Source organism: Physella acuta, unplaced genomic scaffold, assembly GCF_028476545.2.
Source record: "Physella acuta isolate Inbredline_101_S28 unplaced genomic scaffold, ASM2847654v3 ptg000594l, whole genome shotgun sequence".
NCBI lineage: Eukaryota > Metazoa > Mollusca > Gastropoda > Physidae > Physella > Physella acuta.
In genome coordinates this window covers 194,680-219,019 of record NW_026732113.1, presented here as the reverse complement: position 1 = coordinate 219,019, position 24,340 = coordinate 194,680, and the positions used below count along the sequence as shown (strand labels likewise).

The 24,340-nt window shown below is 29.7% G+C and overlaps 1 protein-coding gene and 1 long non-coding RNA gene across 2 annotated transcripts in view; both read right to left on the bottom strand.

Annotated features, from left to right (window-relative positions):
• LOC131947463 (spindle assembly abnormal protein 6 homolog) overlaps window positions 1-24,134 on the bottom strand; it is a 92,514-nt gene extending 68,380 nt beyond the window's left edge. The window contains exons 1-3 of the mRNA XM_059308681.1: window positions 24,070-24,134; window positions 21,759-21,839; window positions 21,507-21,633 (exon numbers count right to left, since the gene is read on the bottom strand). Of these exons, the coding sequence (XP_059164664.1) occupies window positions 21,507-21,633; window positions 21,759-21,839; window positions 24,070-24,072 (211 nt within the window). The 5' untranslated portion in view covers window positions 24,073-24,134. The remainder of the gene's footprint in view (window positions 1-21,506; window positions 21,634-21,758; window positions 21,840-24,069) is intronic.
• Window positions 1,359-2,475, bottom strand: LOC131947481 (uncharacterized). The gene is made up of 3 exons (XR_009387884.1): window positions 2,385-2,475; window positions 1,784-1,907; window positions 1,359-1,439 (listed from the first exon to the last, which is right to left on the bottom strand). It is a non-coding gene; the product is annotated as an uncharacterized LOC131947481 (long non-coding RNA).
• Window positions 24,135-24,340: the final 206 nt, after the last annotated feature.

Here is a 24,340-nt window from a genome sequence, read left to right as displayed (position 1 = left end):
TAATTTACCTTCTTCATTTTCTCTTCCCTAGTCTCAGAGTTTTGATTATATGTTTCAACTATTTTGTCAAGTGGCATCAATCTTTGCTGTAAAAGTTTACACATCACAACATGCTAAAGAGAAGAAATGTAAAAGTTCATTGTTAATAAATGTATTGATAAATGGTTGATATAAATAAAACACACTACATTATTGACAGAAATTTTACTACGTATAAAATAATGGTTTAGTGATTAAGAGTACAAGTCAAGAGTACTAAGATAGTGTTTAACCAACACAATTGTAAATAACCATCAGACAGACCTAGACTTTGATGTACAGATGGTAGAGACATACATACAATAGTACAAAGATCAGATGTGGAAAACAAAATAAACAGATAATTTTATACTCGAGGATGTTGTAAAGCAAACCAACGTCATTTGAGGCTGTAGAGCCACAAGGGTGTATGTGTAAACACAGACTATAGTTTAATACTACAAATGTGTTATAACTCATACATTGGTATAAGCAATAAAAATACAATGCCAATGTTGCCACTAATTGAACATAATGCATTAATATAAATATTATTACAAATGTACCTTAGATAATAATGTATCAAATGTTTTTGTTGTGTCATCTTGTATAGCAGATATCAAATCAGATTGTCTTTTAATTTCTTGTGTTACATGATCTGTTTTATCTATGTAAACTCTCATCTCTTTATTTAGTGTGTGCAGGTTGTTTTCATATTCTTTCATATCTAGAGACAGTTTCTCCATAGTTTTGTCTTTTTCTGGTTCTTTTGTTTTTAAACTGTCAATTTGTTCATTCAGTTCTACTATTTTGTTATCTTGTTCTTTTAACTGTTTTCTTAAGTTTTTAAAATTCTGTTTTTGTTTCTTAGACAAATTTTCAACTGTTATCCCCAAGTCTCTATGTTCTGTTACAAATTTGTCTCTCCATTGTTTTATTTCTGATACGTCATCTTCAGTCTTTTGTTTTGTGTCTTGAAGGGATGATAAAGCTGTTTCAATATCTTTTAGTCTTATTATTGTTTCCGTATCACCTTAAATAGTAAGGATAAAGTGTGATAACAATTATAATAGTATATTCGAATGTTATAAAGATATATAATTTAAATGGATGTAGGAAGATCAATATATTTGATCAGTTTTAATGTATGATGTTAAAACACTAAATAAGTGGTTGCGTAAAGATATATATGTTTAATTTATTATCAAATACTGTAAAAAAATAATATATTATTTGTTTTTGTTCCATTTTAATTAAATGTTTATTTGTGGTGTGGTAAATATTTATAATTACATAAAAAAAATTCTGACCAGACATAGGCACTGTAGAAACATATTGAGCACCTGCTGGGATAAAACTTTTACTCTCAGTTGTTGTCTGGTCTCCTGTCATCACAGTGAAAGGATAAAGCTTGGTGGTTTCTGTCAACATGATATTATATCAATGTGAAGGAAAGTAATTTCTATTGTCAAAAGTTTACTTTGTAAGCTGCAGCAGTTTTAGAGAAAAATTGAAGGCACACTAGTATCGATAAATAGTTTCAAATATAAACTTTTATATATATATATATATATATATATATATATATATATATATATATATATATATATATATATATATATATATATATATATTTATATATATATATATATATATATATATATATATATATATAAGATCTATATATATAAATTTATTTCACCAAATAATTAATGTATGAAGACATTAACTACATGAATAACCATAGACATAAATATCACCATACCATTCATCATATTCACATGTTCAAATATTACACTCTGTGCTGTAGCTACCATAACAAGTGCATCTTTCACTGTCATATTGGTGTCAGTTGTGTTGTCTATATATTCCATAGCTTTTTTTGTAACCTATAAAGTGAAGTTTATTTTATTCATATTTGATCTGAATAATTTATACAAAAATAAATAAATAATTCCTGAACAACATTATAAGCATTACTTTGAAATAAACTACATTGCTTGCAGTGTTTCTTCCAGACTTTTTCCCTGAGGGTTAGGGAGTTGGGGTGAGGGGGGGTAGCTCTTGACATTTGTTTTGGAGGGGTGGGGGGTGACTAAAATTTTCGGGGGCAGACACTGTTAAAACTGTTAAAAGTGTATATGCCTAATATAAATTCCATTTCGCTTGGGGAGTGTTAGACTTTCTTAAGTTCAAAGAACTGGATGATATATTTAAACAAGAATAAAACTTTACACTATTATTTTTTTTATAAATAATATTTTATAATAGATTTTTGATTAGATAATACATTTTACTGTTAACCTTGCTTAAATAGAACAGAATATTAAAAATACATGATACGTTCACTATGCATTTGTATTTACCTGTTGTATAAAACTGCTGATGCTACTCTGTAGATCTAAGCTTGATTCATTCAATAACCCAAGTTGATTATTTAAATGTTTCTTTAATTTGTCAGACATCTGCAAAATGTTATTAAAATTGTTATTTAGTGTCTACAAAGGCTTTAAAATCTCCACCAAGATTGAAATCTATAAAGTTGATTATATTATATTATTATTACCTTAGTTTTAGCATTAGAAGTAAATTTTTGAAATATCTACTCAATATAAAAATATAAAATATTATGGGCTAATAATAAAATGAAACTGAAACCTTCTAAAACACTGGACAGTACAATTTAAATCTTAAAATAAATAATATATAGTTATTATATAGCTAACATGTACATTGTTAACAGACTGCACGTTATATTTTATGTTGAGACATAAAGTATATGTCTCTACACATCATTCTTACTTTTAAGATTATAATAATGAATATTTTAGAATCACTACAGCTAAATGTTGAGTTTAGAGTTCCTTTAAGCTGCCAACACATAATATCGGGAAAATCCAATAGTTAAAAACAACTTAAATCAATTTTTATATTACAGCGAATTATTTTTAGAATATTAAGTTTTTCTAATTAAAAAAAAAGAAAAGTAAAAATATGTTGTGTAATACGAAATAATTAAATGCAGAGTGAATCTTTTTATTCAATCTCTATTTCTGTATTTATTTTTAAATATTTAAATTTTAAAGGTAACCACATACCCTGGTTGTTCTCGCACTATCTATAATCTCTATATCAGTGGTTCTTAAACTTTGGTGGAGGTAACGAACCCCACCAGCTTCATAATCGCATTCATATAATCCTTCTTAATAGGAAAAAAAATATGATTAGTTTTAAGTTCAAACATATGTTTCATAAATAGTGCATGTCATATTGGCCTACATCACTGAGTTCAAAGAACAAAAGGATTAAAGTCTATTTTCACACAAATGCGAAAACATACACAACTTAAGATTTGGTTACCAGAAATTGTTTATTTAAAGAAAAGTGTCTTATTCTTTATATTCATTCTTTTTAATTGTTTTACAAATTATAATTATTGTATTATTTATAACAACCTTTACAAAAAAATTATTTAAAAAATTAAGTTTGTTTATTTTTGTTGGTTATGTTGCAATTAGCAATCCCCATTAAAATAACATTTTAAAGACGAAGCATCACATTTTTAATGTTGTTAGTAAACGTTTGAAATATATTACTTTTTCTGTACCAAATAATCAACTAAAAACTAAACACTATATAAGTTATTCAATATTAACTGTATGGAATTGTTTGAGAGCACATACATTTCTATATAGAAAGCACGCAAGGCGGTTGGGCACAGTGTTCACCGTACTATCCATTCACGAGGTCACATAAACTGGCCCCTAAGGTTCGAAACGAAACTTTACTTACTAACTAATAAACTTAGTTTAATAACATCTAAACAAGGACTAATTCTAATCAGGTACTGTGAGTTAACAAAAAACATTAATCATGACGTAGCCTATAAACTAGAGACATGTCAGTGTGACTGCTTGTTCTGTAACAACGTAGAGAATTTTAACTTTGTTTACTAAAACGTTAATCATGAGACGCTGGGAACTGCAGATGATCAGATCAATAAAATCTTATACACTGGTCTAAGGGAGACAACAGTTAAAATTATACATTCTTCAGTAGTGTTGGGTAGTATCCCCTGGTGCATATTATACAAGGCTCGCACAGTGTCGCACACACATGTGTACCAGATTTTCTAGTGTATTTTAATGTCGCGTAAATGCGTAGACTTTTGTTCTAAATTAATGTAAATAATCATTCAAATAGTTTAATTTGTATTTTGTTCTACGGTAGATTATACTTTATAATGTTTCCGTGTCTTAACTTTATGCAGCAAATTTTCATTACAGTTGGCTACATTGTTTCGGGATATGGGAAATCATAAAGAAAATACAACATTAATAGAGAGAGACAGTTTTAGTTCCGTCCCCTTATTTTTTATAAAATGACCAAATAGTGGGATGTTTTTGTTGATTTCGTCCTCCACTTTCAACCTCGTAAAGGGGCTCTTCGTTTGTTATGTTATTAAAATTATAAAACGTATCTGTTGACTTTTTTTATTTGCATTAAACTGATTGATACTTAAAGCAATGACTATTATTTTTTAACATAAAAAATAACACACACAAAACAACCAAACACCTGGATCTATGTTGCAAATAGATTAAGAAAAAACAGAGCGGTTTCAAATACTTTATTTCTAAAAATTAACTCGATTTCTTCAAACGGCATCTACACCAGTCCAACAGTACTGAAGTAATACATAAGTGAAGATTAAGATAAGACAAAATACAATTACAAAATTATTTTGTAGGTACACAAAAAGTTTAGTTAACTATACTTTTAAAAAATTAAAGACTAACATTCCATCTCAAAATTATTTTTCTTACTATATGTTTTTTCGTATCTGAGACCACCGACTTATTAAAAGAAATCTTTGAGACCAGATGCGTTGCATGGATTTTTTTTTACAACACACTAATATGATAACACGATCAATCTCAATAATAAATGTCTTTAGCAGTCCCGAAAGTCTGAATTTCCTGTGTGAAGCAAACCTTTTGGATGCTAGCTAATACATTACTTGTTGTGCAACTGGAACTCATTTTTAGGGAATTCGAGAAAATATTTTAAAATATTACTTTTTACTAAGCTGTTTATATTTTAATCCAAATAAAATTGACGACTTACTTTTGCGTTGAAATATTTTATGTTTCTTGGTTTTTAATTATTTACATTTTTGATGAGGGAATTTATACAGCCAACGTCAGTGACCTAACTGTCAAATACGCTAATCAATAACACAATGAATTTTTTTTCATTAAAACTTTACATTATTTATTGCACAAGTAGATACATTTGTTTTGAAATAATACATAAAGGCAAACTATTTAGGTTTAATATTACTTTTATTTTGTTTATGGGAAGTTTATATGTCTTCGTTACATTAGCAACGTATAAAATATTAGCCCTTTGGAGGAGAAAATAAGTCAAATTTCGCGTGTAACTGTATAGAATATCTAAAAGAATTCTCAACTATTAATGTATAAATTTTTAGATTGTCGTCAATATTAAGTCTGTAAGACATTAAAGAAAAAATTGACGTTAGACGTCATGAAAAACACAAGAAAAATGCGTACATTCACAACCATCATATTCAGTGAATGAAAATAATACATCTCTAGCTTTCATATAAACCTCAAAAGTTGTTGAAGCTTCAAAGCATTTTGCTTTTGTCTCAACCATAACGAGCCATGTCACCACACCACCACATCTGTGCCCAACACCAGCTTGTACAGCACGATCTCCTGCTTGTTTTATTCTAAGACTTCCTTTATACAGGCCATCAACAGGGGCGGTAAACTCTCCAGTCTTTGGATCAAAATGGTTTCCTATGTTACGTTCTACAGCCCTGAATGTAATAACTTTGTCATATCTTTTCCCGTCCCAGCGACCTTGTGAAGCAATAAAGCCCGGTGCTGGATGTTTCACTTGTTGATTGGCTGCAAAAAAATAAAATTTTAAAACAAAATGACAATTTAATTTTATTACAAGTATAGATATTGGCCTATAAATGTGGTGCCTCGATTAGCAATCGGTAATCGCTGCTTTTAACAGAATGTGCATGCGCAATGAAATATCAAAAAATATAAAGAAATAAATATATTTAATACTCATACAGGCTATCAAAGAAGACAATAATACATTTCCAGGTCCAAATTCATTAATAGGAAGTTTAATCTAATTAGTTTAGTCTAACAAGAAAATATAATAGACACAAATAATTTAATATTTTTCTGAAGGGTTTAAGAGGAGGTCACTCTGTAACACATAAAGTCAGCGAAATCAAAATGCTAACATTTTTAATACTTTAGGTTCTACTGACTTAAAATTTTTAATTTTAATGCATTTGTCATGTAAACATGTTCCATTATCTTTAAAATGGTTCCAAACACTATTTACAAAATGCCAACAGACAGAGCTACTTAGACAAATAATTTATTTGTCTTTTGAAAGCAACATTGAAAAAAAAACTACTAGATAGAATTTTATTTGACAAACATGCACCTAAGGAATGTTTACATACGTCTATAGAAGAAATTAAATGTAAAGACATTAAATGACTTTTGTTATTAAAGCATAAATAATAATGAAAGAAATTACTAAATAGAACTTTATTTTGGAAACATGTATCTAAAGAAATTTTAAAACATGCTAAAAGAATAAATTAATGTAAAGATGTTAAAAGACACTTGATTAAAACAAAACCACATAAAATACATAATATAAGTTCACTTAAGCTAGAATACACAAGATATTTTATTAATTTATTCTAAGTTTACCTTTTGTTTCCACCAGATTTATATGTCATTAAACATATTTGCTCTTACATATAAATTACCAACCAATTTTCTGAAAATCCTGTGACAACTTTAAAACATTTTTTTCCAGAGTTTCAATCTAAAAATAAAAATATTAAGTTATGACATAGGTAATGAAGTCTTTAATAAAAGTCATCATTTGAGTTGTTTTCTAATGTTTACCTTAATATAATAAATGCACAATATGTCTATTTTATAAATGCTTAAATGTGTATGCGAAATGTTTAAAACTAAATAAATACTTAAATAAATGTTTCATTTCACCTTCTTCATATTTTTCTTGGTAGTCTCTAAGTATTTGTTACTTGCTTGAATCATTTTGTCAATAGGCGACAATCTTTGTTGTAGCAGTTGACAAACCACACTATGCTGTTGAGTAGATTTACTGTCATCATTTCACACAATTGAACATTTTTTATAATTTAATTATATCAGGTATATAACATAATCAAATTGCTTGTAATTATTAGAACAATAACTCTCATGTGATTAACATAAATACTCTACAATATCACCTTAAACAGTAATTTTTCTTGCGTTGTAGAGATTAATTGAGAAACTCTTTTAATTTCTTGAGCTAAATATTCAGTTTTGTCTGTGTGATTCTGGATCTCTTTGTTTATTTTGTGTAAGGTTTTTTCATGTTTTTTCAAATCTAGAGACAGTTCCTCTAGTGCTTTGTTTGGTGTTGATTCTTTTTCTTCTAATTTTTCAATTAATTAGCTCATCTCTTCTATTTTGTTGTCTTGTTCATGTTTTTGTTTTCTTATGTTTTTTAAATTCTGCTTTTGTTTCTTAGACATATTTTAAAATATTACCGTCATATTACTTTGTTCTGCTACAAAATTGTCTCTCCATTGTTTTATTTCTGAGATGTCATCTTCAGTCTTTTGTTTTGCATCTTGTAGAGAAGTTAATGTTGTTCCTATATCTTTAAGTCTTCTTATTGTTTCTGTATGACTTGCCACTTTAGATAAAATGTAAAATTAAGCTGAGAAATATGATAACAATTCATAATTTTCAAATTTGTTTAGCTTTATTGTGATCATTATCAAGCATTACATTTTTATTAAAAGCTTTATAATGCATATTTGTCTTCATTGGGTATTGTTTTAATTCTGTAGGCTACATACAAATAAGTTTAAATTAGGGTACACAACTATTATGTTACAAATGTATTAATGCACATTGCAATACAATTTGTCGTTAGGATTAAACGTAGTGATGCAAAATTTTAATAAGAAAAAAAAAAACCAGGTGTAAAGTCTGTTGAAATATTTTCTTCTGTTAATTTTAAACTTTTACTTTCCAGTGTTGTCTTATATCCTGTCATCTTTGTGGATTCTGTTAAGAAGATACAAACATGATGCACATCAGTCAACATTGAATTAAATTAAGTAAAGCATTGGCCATAGTGTCTCTATTTGTACACTCAGTGACAGCAGTTTAAAATTGATAATTTGTTACAAACGAAGTTCACAATAGTGACTCAATAGTCAGTGTGAAGTAGTTTATAAAAGTTAAAGAAATTATAATTTGGTAAGTGTTACAAAATATAATAGCTTTATAAGCTAAACAATTAAACAAATTTGTAAAAAGTAAATACAAGTGTAATAAAAAAAAATGTAAAATATAAAATGATCACCATACCAGTGAACATGTCTGTGTGTTTATGTAGTTATACTATTAAAATAACAAAATGCAGGTAAGGTCTATCTATTATTTCATCCAAACTTGTTTAATACTAAATAATTTAAATATTGATTGCATTCAGTATTTAAAATAATTAAAAAATACATTGAGACTTGTCAATTGCTATAGGTATGAATTGTAGGCATATACTGTGATGTTACATTATTTTACTTTAAAATACAACTAATTAAAATGACAACATTACTAACAAAACCAAATTTGAATATGTCTAGTCAGTTTACCTGCTGTATAAAATCACTGATCCTACTATGTAGATGAAAACTTGACTCGTCGATTAGCTCCAGCTGTGTAGTTAAATATTTCTTTAGGTGGTCAGACATCTGTGTAGAGTTTATTTAAGTAAGATTTGAAAATGTTCTTTTTTTTTTCATAAATTCTGGCAAATTTATTCTTACTTTTAGTATGTTGTAAAATTACATTTAAACTCTTAAAATATAGGCCTAATTATTTACTTAAAATTACTAGTTGCATACATTAATTGCAAATTAATGATAGAATTATTTCATATGTACACTATTTTATGAAATATTATAAGGTATATCATTTGAATATTAAACATTATATTACCAACCATTAGATCTATGATCCAGCTAACCAATTGCTACTAATGCCACTAAAATAATTAATAATTGTAAACTAGATCTAGCAGTTAGCAATAATGCTATTAATACTGTAGTGAATGCCCCTATTATTATCAAACATATGTAGCTGTTATAAGAATAGAACTATAAAAATCATGTATAATTAAGTACAATATAGTATATAGGGATTTAATTTTTATCAATTAAGTTGGTGGTGAGGTAGACCCAAACCCTAACATTTTAGGCTATAAATTTAGAAATTGGTGGCTATACCATATATATAGTATATACTAAGTTAAAACAGAAAGTTTAAAGGCTAAATTCAGAATATTGTATAAGCTAATAATTAATAATACTAATATAAATATAATAATAACAAAACAAAACAACATTAAAATTATATTAACAACTTAGATCTTAGAGTTAAGAGTTTAGTTTAGGTAGTTAGTAACTAATGTCAACAATAAATAGTCAATATGGTTAATATTGTTTTTTTTAAAGAAGTAGATCTAGATCTAAGCTTATACTTATACTTTATACAAAACACTCGGTGTTTCTTCCGGACTTTTTTCTCCTGGGGGGGGGGGGGGGGGGATTGAAATTTTCGAGGTGGGGGGAGGGGCAGTGGACTTTCTTCGGGGGGCGGACAATGTTAAAAGTATATATTTTCGGGGAAGGGGAGGGGGCGGTAGACTTTATTCGGCGCCCCCCCCCCCCCCCCCCGCCGCCGAAAAGATGCCTGGAAGAAACTCTGAAAACATTCCAATCTCATTATTGTCAAATATAGGGTGTGGGGAAATTGCGAGACGCGAAAAGCGAAATGGCGAGGCGGGAAAATGCGAGAAAGTAATGCGAGACATACCTGCGGAATTAAGGGTAAATAGCGAGACACTTTTTGCGAAAAAAGTTTTTTTCTTTTTTTTCCATCTTAATTTATTTAAATTATTTTTTTTTGTTTTAAAATAAACAAGCATTTAGCCATACCCTTTAACACGAGTGTTGTATGTTGTTATTTTTTATCTAGATACTAAGAAGATAGATAGATCTATATCTAGATCTATCTATTTAAAAATCCTAACATCGTTGCTGTGCTACTGTCATCGCCCGCTCTTGTTAGCGAGAGGAAAATCCCGTCTCAGTCAGCATTAATTTAAAAATCTAGCCCGCTCATGTTTATACAAACGTGAGCTGTGTCATTGTGAATTGGTATAATCTTGTCAGCAGGAGAGATATTTTGCAACTTCTATTTATGGATTTTTGTACTTGCAAAAAGTCATTTATGGAAGACCCCAAAATAACACCACCACCAAAACCAAAAAATTCAGATAAGTTCAACTTGGTTTTTAAAATATTTGAAGTAGGCCAATAGCTTACGATATAGCACGAGCAACTGATAATATCGGTGACGTCACTTTATTTTTTCCCCAAACAGTAAGTAAGAGAAAAAAAACTGGGGGCATTAAGAGTTCATAAAAGCTTAGGAATAAGCAACACATAAGGGAGGGTTAATCTAGTCCTCGCCTTCACATAGGGCAGTAACTGCATACTTAATTTGATGTTATTTTTTCTGACTTATTTATGGAAATAATAAATAATAAATTTTTATATATATTTACAATTAATTAATAAATAATAATATAACATTTATGTGAAAATTTGGAAAAGTCACAACCGTGATATAAAATCTAATATAAATTAGTGTATCCAAATGATGTAGGCATTTCCTTGTGCTTAGATTTATATGGTAAAAAAAAGCTAGAAAAAAATCGTAGGCGGCGGCTATAATACAAAATTTCTATGCAACAATAGAAAATATGTTAGCGGCGGCAGCGGATCCGGGCACGGCGATCTTCATCAAAGACGGTAAATCAGGCGGCCTCGGCGTTCCACACAAAAGACAGAAGTTGATCTATCGTCGGCGGTATTTCCGTCGGTTTCGAACAAGGTGGTATTCTAAGTCGACACAAAAGATGGGGGGAGTTGACAAATCATCAGTATGTCTAGCGACGGAAAAATCGGAAGTTTTAACAATGTAAACGAAACGTCTTTGAAGTCTGGACCAAATACCACTGAATATCGGGTGCGGTAAATTTTTCGCAGAAATCTTCGCATTTCAACACTACCCAGCGTAAGTATCGGGTTGTGGTAAAATGCGAGACAAAAAAGTCACGTAACCGACCGTTTTCGCGCCCTTCTCGCATTTTCCCGCCGCGCCATTTCGCTTTTCGCGTCTCGCAATTTCCCCACACCCTCAAATATAAATCAGGAGAACATTTAAATTTTAACTTATTTAGAAATATTTTAAACATTTAGAGAACTTATACATACGCTTGCGAGTCCTATTTACTTTTTAGATCAATGATCAGTAGGCTGATAAAATAATATGGGGAAAATCCGATTATTCTAAAATGATTGTTTCATTTTACAATAACACACGAAACAAATCTTTAGTGATGCAAATTGTTTCTTACAGGGGCACTTACGTGAATAAAGTGACTGGTGAAAATTAAAATGCGACCAGATGCCCAAGCGTGACAATTGATAAAAAAGATGTTAATAATGCTCCTATAGTTTGTATTATAGAAATATGTATCAAACTAACCTGATGCTCCTATAATGTGTAGGCTACTAGAGAAAGATATATTAAACTCACCTGTTATGTTGATGCTATAGCTTGTACTGGAATCAGGGAACTTGGTAGCTTTGGGGTGGCTAACACTGAGAGTTTCTTCCAGGCATCTCTTCGGGGCAGAGCCCCACCCCCAGTCCCCTCGAAGAATGTCTACCGCCCCCTCCTCGAACGACATGGATTGTATATGTAAAATATATACTTTTAACAGTGTCCACCCCCTTCCCCCCCCCCCCCCCTCAGGAAATTTAAGCACGCCACCCGAAAATGTGAAGTCTCCCTCCCTCCGCCACACGGAGAAACATGTATGAAAGAAACACTGCACTGAAAATGGAAATAATATAATTTTGCCAGTCCTGGACGACGTAATTGTTACAGAAAGCAACCCCGCTGCTATATCATTTTCAATTAATTGTTCATGCTTGTCTTTTGTCCACTTGTGATGAAGGATTGTCTGACACAATGTACTAAGGGGAAGGAACAATGTAATTTGAGTTATGAGATAGTTTTATTGATGCTTACCCTTAACGGATGACCCTAGGAAACTTATTTAGTATCGAATACCCTGAAAAATGTATACGCGACTCTCGAGTTTGTTTAGTTATTTAAATAGTGTTGTATTATTATATATTTGTAGTGCACTCTTCTTTTTTATTTTTACCGCATATTTCAAAACTTATTATTACTGACTAAGTTTTTTTTTACATTGAATATACAAATATAAATAACAATGTCATATCGGGGAATTCCAATATTAGGTAACTCTAATCAAACCTAAAGTGGGCGTATACTTGAAAGAGTTAGTCTAATCATAAAACATTGTTTTTATGTATTCTATTGAATGCTTCATCAACGTAAGTTAAATATTGCAAGTAGAATTATTTACTTAACATCTACTTGTGTTTCTTTCAGTATTTTTCTCCGGAGGTGGGGCACTTGGTATTTTCGGGGAAGTGGGGGGGGGGGGGGGGGGGGGTTGGTGGCGGTAGACTTACTCACTGTTTCCTTCAGACATTTTTCTCCGGGGGGGGGGGCACTTGAAATTTTCGGGGGGGGGGGGGCACTGTTAAAAAAATATATTTTCTATATAAATTTCATTTCGTTCGGGGGGGGGGGGGGGCGGTAGACTTTCATCACTCCCCTCTTCCCCCGAAGAGATGCCTGGAAGAAACTCTGGACTTACTTTGTGGGGGGGGGGGGGAAGAAACTTTGACAGCTACTACCGACGTGTTTATCTGCACCTTCCAGGCAGTTAGTTAAAATATTGTATTTAATAAAAGGCTTGAAACATTGCTTTATGACTTTACCCCCCCCCCTCTGGATCGAGTCTACCATTATACATTATACAAACTGCTTTTTTCGTTTGCTCATGACTAAAGTTTTATTTTTTTAATCTCTAGATGTCCCATCACTCAAAGCAATATTTGAACACACAGCTTAGTCAGCTAGAGGAATCATGTCTTCATTTACAAAATAGCTTCAGTGAATTTATTAAGATGGTAAATATGGACGTTATGTTTTTTTTAATGACATTTATATTTTTTACTTTATTTTAATATAAAAAAATTGACATGCCCTCATTATTAAAATTTACTTTAAAATGCTAATTAGCAATAAAAAAACCAATTATTTTTATAGATTAAACTAAAAGCAACAGAATTTCTTGGGAATGCTACAGACACTTATTTAACAATCAAAGATATTATGCTGATGGTAACAGCAGCGCAAAGTATAATACTAGAGCATATGGATTTGTTAATGGGTAAGTTATTAATAAGCAATACTTGAACATATTTCTCAAAAAGATAGCCCACAAATAAAAATGTGTACTTTGCAATGAAAAATAACATGAACAAAGTTTTCATGATCTACAAATTGCATTGCATTTAATTATTTTAATCATCATTTAAATATCACAATATATAGCGTTATGCAAAGATAAGATCAATATTTAGCTTACATAATTTAACAGAATCCACCAAGATGTTTCCTACCACTGAAGAAATACAAACAGGAACTAAATATTTGACACCACCTCAAGCGAAACCAATCTCTCATACACTTATGTCAGGTAAATTAATCATATTTAACTGAGTAGAAAATCACTGATGATCTGATATGTGCCTCATTAAAACATCGTATTAATATCACCAAATCATTAAGTTTTGAATCAAGTTTAAACTTAATGTAGAAACTTTATATCAATTAGCCTACCTCTCCTATAGCCTCAATGTTTTTAGCTTTGAATACTATCTCTATCAATGTATGTTTTCCTAATAAATATATTACATTTTCTTTATAACCCTTTTTCCTACAAATGCCATTGCATATATTACATTTTATCAAAATTTAACTAACAGGTGAAATTCATTCAAGTGTTATCAAAAGGCTAGAACATATTGAAGCTAACATATCTTCTCTTCAATTCACAAAATTAAAGACAGACGATAACATATCAGAAATAAAACAATGGAGAAACAACTTTGTAACAGAACAAAATGCCTTGTGGATACAATTTGAACACTTAACAAACAAACAAAAACAAAACTTCATACAACAGGTTATTGAACAAAATGAGAAAATAATGGAGCTGAATAATGAAACAAAAATTTTAAAAGAAACCGTATCAATGTCTAACACAATGCTAGATAAACTGTCTCTAGATTTAAAAGAATATGAAAAAAACATATGAACTTTGAATGAAGAAATACAAGTTTACACTCCCAAATCTGACAATTTTACACAAGAAAGCACATGCTTTTTAGAACAAACTTCAACTTTACAAGTGGATAACAGCAAAAGCAAAGTAAATATAATAACCTTTAGTTTTTTTAACAATATTTATTCATTAGTTAGTTAAATAAGGAACAAATCAATGATAAATTTATCATGGTAGCCTAAGTACAATGCTTGATTAAAGTATGAAGTACAATAATCTGTTGTTTATTCTAAACTTATATTTGTACATCTGCTTGATGGAAACAGTTTTAGGTGTCTGAAGAATAGTGCAAATACAAATCTAATGAATTTATAGTGTTTTCAGCCAGTTTAAAAATAGATTAAGAGCTATTTCTAGGAAAAAATTTGGTACATAATATTAATATTGAAGGTAAAATGACTCAATCAATTTTGAGTTATCAGAATTTTCGTAAATGTTAACACTCTCTTTATGCAGGCTGTTAATGTGTAATATATGTATTGAATTGTGCAAAAAGTATATCAATGATTATGGCCAATCAAAATGTATCTGTAAATTATATAAATATTTTTTTACTGTCTGAAATATGACATCCCATGTATCCACTACCAGATTCAAACACTTGAAAAAGAAGTTTTAAAGTGTCACAGGATTTCCAGACTATTGGTAGGTCAATTAACTTTATTCTTTAAGTACTATAAACATCATAATTTTATGTAAAAAAACATATGTATAAATGAAATTCACCACATGCATCATTTGTTTATACGCCGAGTTTGTTAATTTTTGTGTAGATTAAGAAATTTTACAGTTTTTAGTTTTCTAAAATGTGGTCGTTGTCTTACTTCTCCAATTATTTACTTTTACTGGGCTAATTTGGTTTATGATTATATTGTTTAGAGCTGAAACATAATAAGAGCAATAGTTTTACTTGCCATAAGAACTATGCATAAAAGAATACTCATATAGTAGCTATGGGGTGAGAAAGTAATTTTTTGAAATGAAATATGTTAAGTGTCCAATGTGTAAATTTTGTAAGTAATTCACAATGCTATTACCAATGAATCAAGTAAAAAAAGGACTAAAATTTTAAGAGACATAAACATATATAACTTTACTGTATGGCTTTGAGTTAATATGATTACTATATACTTAATAAATGCCCAAATTTGATCACGTTTTGTCTGTTTGTGCATTTTTATTTTAGTAAGCCTTGTTAAGTTTTACATGTGATTATAGTTTGACTTGTCTTTGTACATGCTACAATATGTATAACATTTATTTATTGTATACATTTCTTCTATAACTGACCAATGGCATTTCTTGTTTATTTTAGCGAATCAAAGAGGAAAACTGTGTTCACTAGGTTTTATTGCTTCACAAGGATTTTATGAAAGAAAGATGTATTTTATAATCTTACATCAAATGCATTTTGTAACATAAAGAAATTTATTTATAAACTTTACAATAGTGAAACCAATTCCTCCTTATAACATCAACAATATCAACTTTATTTGGCAAAAGACATTAAAAAAAAAATCTAACATCAAATATTTTTGGTAAAATTCAGACATTTATTTTTACAATCTTACATCAAAAGTATTAAGTAAAATAAGACATTTCATTAATTTTTTTCAATCTAACACCAAATGAAATTAGTAAAATACAGAAAATTATTTTTACACCAAATGTATTAAGTAAAGTACAGAAAATTATTTTTACAACACTAAATGTATTAAGTAAAATACAGACTATAATTTTATAATCTAACAATGGTGAAACCACTTCCTCCTTCTAGCTTCAACTTGTAACAACAAAACATCAACTTTATTTGGTAAAATAAACATAAAAAAAAAATCTAACATCAAATATTTTTGGTAAAATTCAGAAATAAATTTTTTCAATCTTACATTAAATGTATTAATTATTAAGTAAAATAAGACATTTATTTTTTCAATCTAACACCAAAAGTATTAAGTAAAGTACAGAAAATAATTTTTACAACACCAAATGTATTAAGTAAAATACAGAAAATTATTTTTCAACACTAAATGTAGTAAGTAAAATACAGACTTTATTTTTATAATCTAACAATGGTGAAACCACTTCCTCCTTGTAGCCTTGCCCCTACATCAGCTTGAACCACTTGAAAGAAAAGTTCTCCCCCTTTCTTCATGGAAACAACAGTTGATGCACAGACTGATGTTAGGGCAGACTTGACAAAAACTTCATTGCATAACACATCCCCCATTAAAACATTCACTCGAATTAGTTTATTTTCATTCTCCAGCAATGTTGCAATGACCAGATAGATGCCATCATCTGGTGCTACAAGCTTGCCTGTTGTCTGATTAAAATGGCAGCCGTTACATTCCCAAACATTATAGAATGTAGAAACAATGGTTCCCCTGGTTACTGGTGTGTTGTTATCAACGTGCAGTTGACAGATGTAAGGTTTACATGAAGGGGATTCTGTTGGGAAAATGTGAAATTATTGTTAATATTATTAAACATAATGTATGTGTTTGTTTCTGTGTGATTGTGTCAATTTAATGTTTTTATGTGTGTGTGTGGGGAGGGGGGGGGGAAAGCAGGTAAACGTGTGTTTGGTGAGGGGGAAAAGGGTGTGCATAAGTAAGTTATTTATTTCTACTGACACTTCAATACTGTCTGTTGTTATATTTTGTTTGACATGTATTTTATGTCTATAAGGTCTACTGATGTTTTAAAACGGCTGTTGTTTACACATCCTCAATACAGTCTGTTGTAAGATCACACATTGGTAATACACTGATTGATATATTTAGTGGATCTAAATAAGGCAACACTTATCCATAGTTGTAAGTAGTCAATGTAGCTATTGTATTTATAAATAACATAGCTGGTAGCTAATCTATATACATAATTCAAATTCTCTTCATGGGGACCATACGAGACACCACGCAGCTTAGCCACCACCCTCATCCCCACCTGTCAGGTGAGCTATGGTTCACCCCAAATGTTTACAATAGTAGAGCTGGTTCGAATAAGTGATGGCTGTTAGGGGCAGATAATTTTCTTTTTAAATGATTTGAAACTAAGGGGAGGTAATGAGTTCTGCTTGATATTTTTATTGTTGTCTGTAAACGGCTGCTTTCACTGGGCGGGTAAGCAGGGGGGTGGGGTATTTTTGAATTCACGAATTATGAATTGTTGATAAGTAGAAAATAAAACAACTAGAAAGCGGCGTATGCTACATAGTGGGTCAGCTCAGGTGTTTATAAACAACATAGCTGGTAACTACATACATATCAACAACATAGCTCTTAGCTAATGTGTTTGTTGGATTTGTTGATTCTAAGTCAAGAGACAACCACTAAGGTTCAGAGACAGGGTGTACAAGAGGTGTAACTCTTGCCACAATTCTCCCAGTAGACAGGGGGTAGGAAATAAATTGATCCAAGTGTTTAGGCTCATTAAATTAAGTCAGTTAGAGGTTGTCTATAGATAATTTAATCAGTCACCTTTACACCACAAGAAAATATGTGGTCTAAAATAAACAGGTATAACTGTGCATCTCAAAATGTAATAGGATAAAATTAATAAGCATAACAGCTACATTTTAAATGTGAAATTTAAAAGTAAAACTACTACACTTACTAATTGTATTCAAAGGTGTTGAAAGCTTCAAAACATCCTTTACTTGATTTTCAAGCTTCAAAACATCCTTTACTTGATTTTCAAGCTTCAAAACATCCTTTACTTGATTTTCAAGCTTCAAAACATCCTTTACTTGATTTTCAAGCTTCAAAATATCCTTTACTTGATTTTCAAGCTTCAAAACATCCTTTACTTGATTTTCAAGCTTCAAAACATCCTTTACTTGATTTTCAAGCTTCAAAACATCCTTTACTTGATTTTCAAGCTTCAAAACATTCTTCGCTTGATTTTCAAACTGCAGAACAGTAAAAAAAAAGACATTAAATTTAATAATTTAAAAAGTATTTTCAAAGATGACAAAGAAGAGGCCAACTATTTTTTAAAAATATAGATAAATGTATTAAATAAAAACAATTTTTTAAAATTTATTTCTTTTGAATGTGTAGATCCCCTATAAATACTATAATACATTAATATATATCTCAAACAGAACACAATTCTCTAGTAACTGGTCAGTTTTTATCCTATGACACCTAAGTCTATGTTAACTGGTAAGTTTATATTCTTTATGATGCAAACTTAAATTAATAACTGGTTAATATGACACATACTCTTGTTACTGGTCATTTTAAATCTCCTGTAACACTAACAAAACTGGTCAGTCTACTTCCCTATGACATTGACATGATAAATGGATATGATATACTAGCTGTTACAATAACAATAAATCTGGTCAGTTTATATTCTGACAATAACAAAGCCTGTCAGTTTTAATTTGTATTAAAATGTATAACACAAAACACGGTACGATATTCACCAAATTAATGGAGGTTTACCTGTTGAAAACACACACCCTACAATCACAATGTAAAATATCTGACACATCTTGAACACAATACAATGAAATTTCTAAACATGGCTACAAACTAGTTAAACAAAATATTGCTTTCATAAGTAAACACAAAAAACAACCTAATTAATTACCTTAGCATATAACTCATTTAAGTTACAAGTTGTATGTAGCATGTTTTCCTGTAGTTGGTCTTGTATAGAAGACACCAGAGAGCAATGAATTCTAACTTCTTGTGTTAGACTATCTGTTTTAAGTTCCATCTCTTGATTTATTGGGTTTAAGTTGTTTTCATATTCTTTGATCTTTACAGAAAGTTTTTCTAGTGTTTTGTTTGACTGTGCTTCCTTTTCTTTTAAACTCTCAATTTCTTTGTTTAGCTCCTTTATTTTGTCATCTTGTTCTCTTATTTCTTGTCTGAGGCTTTCAAGATTTTGTTTTTGTTGATTACAAAATTGTTCTGCCATATTATTTTTTTCTGTCTGCAAGTTGTCTCTCCATTGTTTTATTTCTAATATGTCATCTTCAGTCTTTTGTTTGCTGTCTTGAAGAGAAAATAGAGCTTTCTCTATAAGTTCTAGTTGACTGATTATTTCTGTAATACATGTAAAATTAACACACAATATTTAAAACAATGAAATAAGTATAAACTTTAAAAGTAGAAGTATTACATGCTTAACTTAGCTTCTTTTTTTATATATTTATTTCAGTAAAAAAAAAACAACCAATTACTCGCTGTTTGTAGAAATTGTTTAGCCGCTTGAATTGATTTACTGTCTTCATATTTTTCTGTTGATGTAGTTTGTGGTGCTGAGTAAAATAAAATGTCTTCATTACATGGTTGATATGAATACATACTTAAAAGTTTTTTTTTGAGGGGTTTGTTTCTTGTCATTTTTGTTTAAGGGGATATGCGCGGAAAAAAATCACAAAATTTCTTGTTTTTTGTCATGATGGGTTTCTTGCACTTTTGGATACTTTGTCCATTTTTGTATATAGAAAATAATAACTTTAAAGAAAAAAAAATTATTTTATGTGTTTGAATTACGATTTTTATGACCCTATTAATTAAAAAATAATCAATTTTTCCCAATCTTACAAGCTCTCTATGAAAAGTTTTATATCCGTCATTATATTGTATTTGACATCATTGGAAAGCTGGATTTCTCATGTATTTTATAAACTTAATTTCCTACATCTCGGAAACATCCAAAGCTTACAATCGGCTTTGCAGTTTACACAGATATGGTACTTTCCTGACCTAGTTTTCGTTACTTTTGGCTGTTTTTCTCAGTTTGCAGGTTTTTAACACTAAAAAGCCTACTACTTTTTTATTTATTAAACAATGCCAACCATATTTTCAGTAAACGTTCTTGATGCAAAAATACAACTTTTGTCACGAGGGAATTGTGATTGCTTTCATAGAAAAAAAGTATTTGGTAATTAATATGCACATTTTGAAACTTTTGAATACTAAAAAGGGTACGATTTTTTAGACCTTATAAAATTCTTACTAGTAATTATTTCAAAAAGTTGTCGTGACAAAAGTTTTAATATATACTGAAATATAAGCAGTTTAAATTTGATTACTATAGATGCATAAATAAAAAAGCCTTAGCATTTTTAAAAGTACCGAAAAATTCAAAATGGCGGAGGTTTTTTGGTTTCCATGACAACCAAAATTGTTTTCGACCTTTTTTTTTGCTGTTTAATACTTACTTTTATATGCCAAATATGATTAAAGTATTCAAAAGGCTTTAGATCTTAAACTGTAAAAAATAGAAAAAAACATAGCATATCCCCTTAAGAAGATTTAACAGTGCTGCGGATGTAGTAGGGGACCATTTTTTGTTTTTGTTTATTGTCAGTATTGTTGGAATAGTGCACCACAGGTTTTCCAAGTACTTCAGGCTATAAATCAGAGGTGTAGCGAGGGGCGCCAAATAGAAAGTTTGAGGGGGGGGGGGTGCAAATGAAAAGTTTGAGGGTGGGGTGGCGGGTGCAAATAGAAAGTTTCTCCACGGGCGCCGGGAAGGGTTGCTACGCCTCTGCTATAAATAGATGTGCATGTGTATGTTCAGTCATTTAATTTATTTCATTAGTTAAATATCATGTTTCTTCTATGTTGGTACTTTAAAATAGATAATTTAGTACAAAAATACATCATATTATTCTATGATCAGTCTTTTTAAAAATTAAGTTATCAAATAAATTGTTAATTCTTCTAATTTTTGTTGATACTATGTATGCTGAATAAAAAAAAATCTGAAGTAATATTATACAAGATTAAATTTATAGTCATGTATAAATATTTACTTCAAATTGTGTAAATTTATATATATATATATATAGATATATATATCTGTGCACTCAATGTACTTAAAAATGTGTCAATTAAAAAAAAAATTGAAAGCTTGTGTACAGTCATCATATAAGTTTTTTATTTAAAATTGTGTAAAAACCCAAATATTGATATAATAAGTAAAGTCATTTTTTACATGCTTACTTAAAACTGTGTAAATATTAATATCATATAAAAATCATTGAATAAGAAATTTACTTAAAGTTTGTGATGCTCCACCCAACCGTGCTGAGGTCGCTGCTTTAACTTCTGGGAAAGGTTTTCTGAAGGTGAAAGATGAGTTGACATTTTTATCTCCTAACTCAGCCTTAGTTTTGTCTGCAGTCTGAAAAATGATAAGTGAATTAGGATGACGCTTTTGTTGGTAAATGTTGTATATTATATTCACTTATCTCTAATATACAAAGTAAAGGTAAAATAATGAATAATTACAATTCAATAAAATCTTACAGTTTTGACAGCTTCATTGCCAGGTTCCATAATTTTTGTTTGTTCTTCAAAATAGTTTGTGTGTTCTGAAACAAGCTTGGACTAAATTCAAAACAAAATAAAGAAATTAATTGAGAGGTTTTAACTGTCTGCTCACTAAATCTACTTATGTGTTACATGCAATATAATACTGAACCCATTTGAAAATATCAGGCTATGCCAATCTGTAGAAAAGGTATTCATTTTATAATTTAAATGTATAACACTTTATGTTTGTAAATGGTTTTTTAAAAAATTACAAAAGGAACAGGGGCCTTTTTCACATTAGCCAAAAACAGTAAATATATTAAGAATAACAAAAAATATAAGGCTAGAATATACACAGAAATAGAATAAGAGAAATGATAAACATCGCAAGGATTCTGTTTTAGGTGGTCATGCAATAGGTAGTTTTTAGTTTTGTTTAGAATAGATTTTCAGATAAAGAGACAATTGTTTTTAAAACTTTTAAAGTTTTAACTTTTATTTTATTTGCATTAGCAATCTTGTTCCATAAATTTAAACAAATTATCGAATTATCGCCAGAGTATATTCACTTAGATTCTTTAGATGAGATCTACTAACTTGGAGTAGGATTATCTTTTCGGGTAATCTCCAAGTATAGCGTAGGAAATTATCCAGTAATGTTTGTAGAGTTTGGTAAACATTACTTACTGTAAACCATAGTTTATCTGACCATTGAAATATAAATAGTCAAGTGTACTAAATAGGTGTTTGAACTATATTTTAAGTTTAATTGACATTCACAAAGAAACAGAAATAAATAGAAAATTAGTTACAGTTAAATCTAGTAGCTCTAAATATAAATAATAAAGTCAAGTGTAGTAGCCTAATTAGTCTAATTATTTTTTTAGAAACAGAAATAAAAAACTTTGTGACGGTCAATTAGATATCCAGAACTAGAATCTAGGCCAAGTAAAAATGTTTACCAAAATAGTAAAAATGGCTAGAAATAGAACAATGTTTAATAGCAGCAATAATTAGCAAAAACACTTAAAAATAATTAGAAATACAAAATTAATAGCAAAATAATAGTATTTAATTTTATTAACTTGCACCTAAAATCAATCTAGAATCTAGATATATCAAAGCTTTAAAATTAAAACAAAACATGGTGCCAAACAAATTTTAATAAGGTAATGTTTAATTTTAAAGAGAAGTAGAATAGATCAACCACCGGTGGATTCTGGAATGACGTGACAGGCTACGCCTTATACTATTTTTTAAAATGCTAATCTGTATAGATCTATTTATACGATTCCAGAATACTAATCTACGCTGTGCTAGATTTATTCTATATATCTACTACTCAAATACATTGGGCTTGACTGGGGGATTCTAGATCTTGGACTCTAGTAGTTACTAGTAACTAGATCTAGATTAGTACATTAGTAGCTCAGGCTGGTGTAGGTGTAGAGTCTAGCTAGCTAACTACTGTAACTAGCTAGCTACATCTAGAAAATCTAGATCTAGACCAGATCTAGATCTAGTTATTCTAGACGTCTACTAGATCTAGATAGTGGCTAGCTGGACTAGCTGCTGCTGCTAGCTAGACTGACTAACTCTATGATCTAATGCTAACTCACTTGTTATATTATAAATTGTCCATGGTTGGTGAGAATCAAATATTCTTTAACAGTAAGCGTCACTTGCAGGTCCATAATTAGAATAAGTTAACAGAGAGAGAGCTACAACAGTTACAGTATGATGAGTATGTTGATACATCATAGATCATAGATCTACAAGTGATAAACATAAACATTTTTGAGTAAAATCTCTTTATAATTTAAAATTTAAATATAGATTCTTCTAGATTAGATTCTAAAAGCATGAGGTCAAAATTTGCCAGTTTCCTGTTTTTGTCCGAATTCTGTCAGGGCGATCATAACAGTTAACCAGTAACACTGAGACCAATCATATTTAAATTAATATTTAATTATTTATGATTCTAGCCCTCAACAGTCATAAGTAAGACATAGATCTAGATATTTGATGATCAATCGTAATCATTTAAATTCATTTAGATCTAATCATTGGATTTTAAATGTAAAAAGTTACTAAAAAGTAAAGTAAAAACTAAAAAAGACTTCTTAAAAAGTTAAAATTAATTATTAAAAGACGAGACTGGTATTAAAAAACTTTTTAAGTTTAAATATATTGATCTATATATAAATCTAGATCTAGATCTAATAATTTGATCTACAGCGAAATATTTCATTAGCTTTAAATTAGCTTTCACTCATCCAGTAAAACGTTTAAATAATTTAAATACCATGAATGAAATGAGAAACAAGCCAACACAACTCGCATCTACAGAAGTAAATAAGCCGCCATATTTTAAAAATAGAATTGGGTGTTTAAAAAATGAATTAGGCTCTACCATATTGAAACAAACTTAAGCCTAGATCTATATTTTTGAATGTTCTGCTACCAAATTGTAACACAAACATTCATTAAAAAAACCTTTTAATTACAAGCTCTTAAGTAATAATGCACTAAAAAGTAGAAAATAAATTGTACACTACTATTTAAATAGTTAAAAA